At 34.3% G+C, this 6411-nt stretch overlaps 1 protein-coding gene across 1 annotated transcript; it reads left to right on the top strand.

The window, feature by feature from the left end:
* The first annotated feature begins 320 nt into the window (after positions 1–320).
* LOC147807128 (uncharacterized) lies at positions 321–2390 on the top strand. Its single transcript, XM_087168779.1, has one exon. It carries the CDS (start codon positions 321–323, stop codon positions 2388–2390), a length of 2070 nt encoding a protein of 689 aa, XP_087024905.1.
* Positions 2391–6411: the final 4021 nt, after the last annotated feature.

Here is a 6411-nt window from a genome sequence, read left to right as displayed (position 1 = left end):
GTGTGTGACTTTGCTATCGCATTTGGACTCATACATTTGATATAGCCGAGGCTATATTGTAAAGGATTGGAAACAACAACAACAATAGTAAATAATGGTACACAAATTTTCATTTACCTTAAAAAATTAAGTTCATCGGGTGTGTTTAAACAAAACACATTTTTCCCTTGATCTGTAAATTTTACAAAACGTTTTATTTAAAAAAGTTAAATTTAAAGCATTACCTACAAAATAACTCCATATTTGTATTTTCGTAACAGTCTGTGGGGATTTTATAGACTTTCAGACCAATTAGCTTATCTTCATTCTTTCTTAAAATTATGGAGAAAATTATTGATAGGCATATTAGGGATTACCTGGGTAGCAATAACCCCTTGCATAATCTACAGTTTGCCTACCAACCTGGTAAATCTACAGAGACAGCCTTACACAAGCTAGTATCTAAGATTGAAGACACCCTGGAGAGAAAGGAAATTGCATTGGCCACCTTCCTAGATATTCAGGGTGCTTTTGATAATACCTCTCATCCATCCATCCTTAATGCCTTAAGGGAAACAGGGATAGACCAAACTTTATGTTTATGGATTAAGTCCCTACTTATGGATAGAGCCATTCAAATGAATATCTTCAACGAGACATTAGAAAAGAAAACAACCAGAGGCTGTCCACAAGGAGGTGTACTATCACCATTACTTTGGAATCTGGTTGTAAATAGCCTAATCAAACATCTAAACAATACAGGCTACTATAACCAGGGATATGCGGATGACATTGTCATACTCATCCTTGGCAAAGATTTTCACATAACTTGCCAACTTATGCAAAACGCTCTAAGTTATGTAAGCAAATGGTGCAGGGAGAGGAATCTGGACATAAATCCACAGAAGACCAATCTAGTACCATTCACTCGTAAAATAAAAAGGGAAGGCTTTTTTATCCCAAAACTTTTTAACGTTGAAATCAATATTGCCTCTGAGGTGAAATTTTTAGGCTTAATTCTTGACCAAAAACTCACCTGGAATAAACATGTTGATTACAAAATCAATCAAGCAAAAAAATGCATAATGATGTGCAGACGCATGCTTGGTAAAAACTGGGGATTACAACCAAAAATGATGTTTTGGATGTACACAGCAATTGTCAGGCCTGCTTTCACATATGCTTCAGTGATATGGTGGTGTAAAGTGGAACAGAAAACTGTGAAGGATAAGCTGGGAAGTCTGCAAAGACTGGCCTGCTTGTGTATCACAGGTGCAATGTCCACGGCCTCTACCAGAGCACTTGAGGCAATTCTGGACCTGACTCCTTTAGATATCTTCATGTGCAGCTCTGCCAGAATGACTGCATATAGAATGAAATTGCAATATCAATGGTATGACAAGCCCTCTTCTGGAGGTCATACCAGTATTACTAAGAAAATTTACCATCCAACTCTCATTATGCCTTCTGACTGCATGGAGAGAAAGTACGTGTTTGAAAGACCATTTGAAGTAGTTTTTCCTACCAGAGAAGAATGGGATAACAACACGATCGATACAAAAAATGATGATCTAATCTGGTATACCGATGGATCAAAGAAAGGTAACCTCTCAGGACTGGGTGTCTGTGGCTTGTCACCAAGATTCAACCTTTTTGAAGGCCTTGGGGAGTATGCTACTGTCTTTCAGGCGGAGGTACTTGCTATTGTAAACTGTCTGCAGATAAATATTAAGAAAGGCTACCATGGTAAGCGGATTCTTATTTTCAGCGACAGTCAAGCAGCCTTGATGGCTCTTTACTCATTTCAAGTAAAATCAAAAATTGTTCTGGAATGCAAGAATCTCCTAATAGAACTGGCAAAAAGGAATAAAATCATTCTTATTTGGGTACCAGGGCATATGGGAATTGATGGTAATGAAAGAGCTGATGAACTCGCAAAACAGGGATCCTCTTTCAATCCAATAGGAACGGAACCCTTCTGTGGAATCAATATGAAGACTACAAAGAAGGCCGTCCTAAAATGGGAAAAACAGGAGATGAACAAAGTTTGGCGCAATTCTCCTGGACAAAAACATGCTAAAAGCATGATCAGCAGCCCTTCTGCAAAAATTGCTTCTGAAATTCTTAGGCTCCCAAGATTGAAGATTCAAACAATTGTAGGCTTCATCACTGGGCATTATCATTTCAGGAAACATCTACATAGATTGGGACTTTTCGAACAAGAACCAATATGTCGGAAATGCCGTGAAGCGGTAGAATCAGCACATCACATCCTATACGAATGTGATGCCCTCGCCCTTACGCGCCTCACTACCTTAGGCAATCCATATCCTAAAGAGCTTCACCTTAATTCCATTAAGGGACTGTCAGACTACATTAATAAAGTAGGCGACCCGAGACAATGGAACTAGGAAAAATTGGGCTTGGAGTATGGTACAAAATGCAACATGTGCAGAGGTGCCACATATCTGACAAGCTCAAGCAAGAAGAAGAAGAAGAAGAATATTTTCGAAATTCTCTTCATCTTTACTCTGATCCAGATGATTAAAAAATAGTCTTGTGATTTTAGAAAATACTGAACGTTTCTCTAAAAAAAAAATTTACAAAATACATTTGGTATTTTCGCCTATCTTTTCTGAACATATTATTTATGATTTTCTTTAAAGCATTTTGCAATTGTTACTACATGTAGGAAGTGCAATTTGAAATCAGCTTCCTCCGAACATATCCTTGATTGTCTGGAATTTTTCTTGGAGGACATTCTCTTACTAAAAATTTTGGTGTGTGACTTTGCTATCGCATTTGGACTCATACATTTGATATAGCCGAGGCTATATTGTAAAGGATTGGAAACAACAACAACAATAGTAAATAATGGTACACAAATTTTCATTTACCTTAAAAAATTAAGTTCATCGGGTGTGTTTAAACAAAACACATTTTTCCTTTGATCTGTAAATTTTACAAAACGTTTTATTTAAAAAAGTTAAATTTAAAGCATTACCTACAAAATAACTCCATATTTGTATTTTCGTAACAGTCTGTGGGGATTTTATAGCAGAAAAATATATTGTTTTTTTTTTTCAGCGAAGTTGCGGTTTTTTTTTTCAAACTTTGACGCTCGGGGGTGTGGTTAAAATACTATTATTTTTTACTGAAGCGCTCAAAATATTAGTTTTATAACAGATAGCCCTTTTTTAGAGGGTGTCTTCAAAGAATTTCAAACTTTTATAGTATCAAACTTATCATAGTATCAAACTTATCATAGTATCATCAATACAGATGAGATAACAAAAAACACCATTCAGGAATATAAAAGACATTTGAAGAATTGTAATACAAATTTAAAAAAACTAAACACAATTAATCACTTTCGATAAGAGTGAGTGTCATGCTGAAATGACTGCGTTCAAAACAGAGCACTGTGTAGTTTGGTTTTAAAGGGCAGAATTCGATGGTTCTGCTCAAACAAAAATCATACACTTGTGTTTCGAATTGTAATTCTCCGCTTACATCTCATCTTTCATCAACCATAACAATACATTTTAAGAAGATCGCGGTGCTTATTTATCTTAGTCTATATAATATTGATAATGAATATTTTATTTTATTTTATATCCGTCATTGAACAGTCGGCCCAATTTTTTGGGTTTACGACTACTGATGTTCAACTTCGTAGCCTTGTAATTTTAAACCAATCCAGAAGACAAGGAAACTCCTGGATCAGTGCCCCCAGAAGTATTGATTTGTTATGGGAACCTGGAGGACTTTGCGACTCGTCAGATTTAGCGTGCATCAGTCACCATTTACTACACGGGGAGTCTTCGGCAGGCGGGGATCGAACCCACCATCTCTTGGACATGGGCCCAGTGCCCTACCAACCAGGCTATCCCGCCCCCTGATAATGAATATAATAAATATCGATGCTCGGCTCTCACGAAACATTTACAGCCTTTCGTCTTGGACAGTGCCTACCATAGAGAAATAACATTACATCCGCTTTACTCTAACTTCCTTCCTCTAAACACTATACTACTGCACGTTATTATTTCATAGACGTATTTGCCAATGATACTATACACACTTAATGTACTTTTATTTAATAATTTGGTACTCTAAATGCTCTTACATATGACTGGAATCATTCCTAAGCAATTTTATCATGCACTCCTTGCATTTGTGATGGTATTACGTGCGCTTACTTTTCAATCTGGCAACTCGAGTATTCCTATGCGCCTATTTATATTGAGCTTCCTCTGGTCTTGCATTTTATTTGTTTATAGGTTTATTTAATAGCATTCAATTATTTTTGTAACCTAATTAAAAACTATTCAAGGGTTTTTGATCACGTGGGGATTTGATCAATTTTTTTAACAGAAAAACTGATCAAATCTGTCACAAGTGTCATTGCATTTTTAATAAGTTCTATACTTAAATTGTATTAACAAAACAGTTTTGAGAAAATAATCAACTTTGAGATGCTTTAATTGTAATAACTTCAATAACAATCAAAATATCTCAGTAGTAATAACATTTAAACAATAAAGAAGATTAAGGAAGATACAGATGAAGAACAATAAAGAAGACATTTAGACAACAAAGAAGTAACATTTAAACAATTGTATATACAATATAATATTAATAAGACTAGGAAAGTTTCTATGAATTAGTTATTGAAAAACTCTTTCTGGGAATAAACTATGTTTCTCAGCGTCCTAAAATAATTCATCTAAGAAAAATTTCCAACACATTTAATGACTGCCAGTCTTTTTTCATTACTGAGTCTTCCTAATATGAACAAAGATTTTAAAAATAATAAATGAAAAACAGAAAGAATAATAAAAAATATGTTTTCGAAACTAAGAAATATACTTTCATCCAGTTTCAAAACTACTCATATCTACAAAATACATCAAACTACAGTGCTTCTGACTGCAAAATTTATAGAACTTTGCTTTCTTATGATTTTCAGACCATTTTCACTGAAAATACAAATCAGGTCGAGCTTAATTTTTATAATTATCATTATTTATTTATCTGTTTATTTACTTTTCTTTTCTGGTTTCAGACTGAGCCACGTTATTTCTCTGAACACTCTGAAATATTGCACCTTAAATTACGGTCAATAATTAGCAAAAAATGCACCGGACGCAAACCATAAGGCCCACCAGTAACTTTTTCTTGTAAAATGTCATCAAAATATGCTACTGGCCTTAAATTAACAATGGTTGTCCTCAATTCAGACCTTAATGATGTTTGAGACTCTAACTTTTTGCTTGTCAAATCAAGGTGTTTCTTGTAGGGAAGCGAGGTAGCGTTATAATGCCATTTGTTGAGGAGTGAGAGGATTTCGTATGTGTGGTGATTGTGGAAAATGTACGAGAAAGACATGCTTCAGTATCGGCTGTAGACGAACCCGGACTTCATTGGCAGATGTTGTAACTACCATTAAGAAATATTGACCAGGGCGACGAGTGGCACGGGGGAATCTTTATTTCAAAATGCATTGGTCTCAAGGAAAGGAGCAGGGGGATTAACTGCCAACTCCACTAGTTTTGATAGTTAAAATTGATTACCAGCCGAAATTTACAGTACTAAGGGTGCTTTACTAAAGGGAGCTAGCATTCTTCATAAATGAACAGACAACTCTCAAAATCTTAAGGAGATTTCTTAGGGTGAATGGTGGCTATTTTGAAAATATTAAAGAGATTTTGCAAATCGGTTGTCTCTCCTGTAAAGCTAACTTTATTTTCCACCCCTTAGCGATACTGCGATTTGTAAAGAAATTTATGAACATGAACTGTGAAGCTCAAGTAGTGTTTCCGTAAGATTTATAGAAAACCGATAAAATCTCTCTTTTGCTTCAAGTTTTTTTCAGTTATAAACGCCACTTTTTTAACGAATTTTAACTAATTTTGCAACATTATTGAAAATAAATCACTAGTTTCCTAAGAAAAATACAAATTTCTCTCTTTTCTATCCTTTTTAATTGCTTTTTTATTTCGTTGGTCCTTTTTTAGGATATGTGCTTAATTATTTTCAAATTTAAATTTCACTAAAGGTATGTAACACATCTCACTATATGGTACTCAATATGCAATGCCGTTTACCCATCAGCACATGTTTTAAAAATATTAGCATAAAAGCTTTCTAATGAAATCCAAACATTTACGAATTCTTAAATGATTTTATACATTAAATTTGCTTTCTTTTACATTAACTTCGCATAATGTTCACTTAGCATTTTCATTAATAACTAAACATTCCATGTCTACAAACAACTTTTATTTCTCATCAAGATTAATATGTAAAGTTAGGAAAATCTATTTATTCCAAACAATTAATCGATTAATTCTCTACTGGGACTTATCTTAATGAATTTATCCTTAATGATTTATCATCTTTCGTTAATGAATTTATTTTAAATTCTTT

This window comes from Parasteatoda tepidariorum, chromosome 7 (assembly GCF_982258835.1).
Source record: "Parasteatoda tepidariorum strain Cologne lab strain chromosome 7, Ptep-v5.0, whole genome shotgun sequence".
NCBI lineage: Eukaryota > Metazoa > Arthropoda > Arachnida > Araneae > Theridiidae > Parasteatoda > Parasteatoda tepidariorum.
The sequence above is the reverse complement of the archived record's forward strand: the minus strand, read 5'-3'. Positions and strand labels throughout refer to the sequence as shown.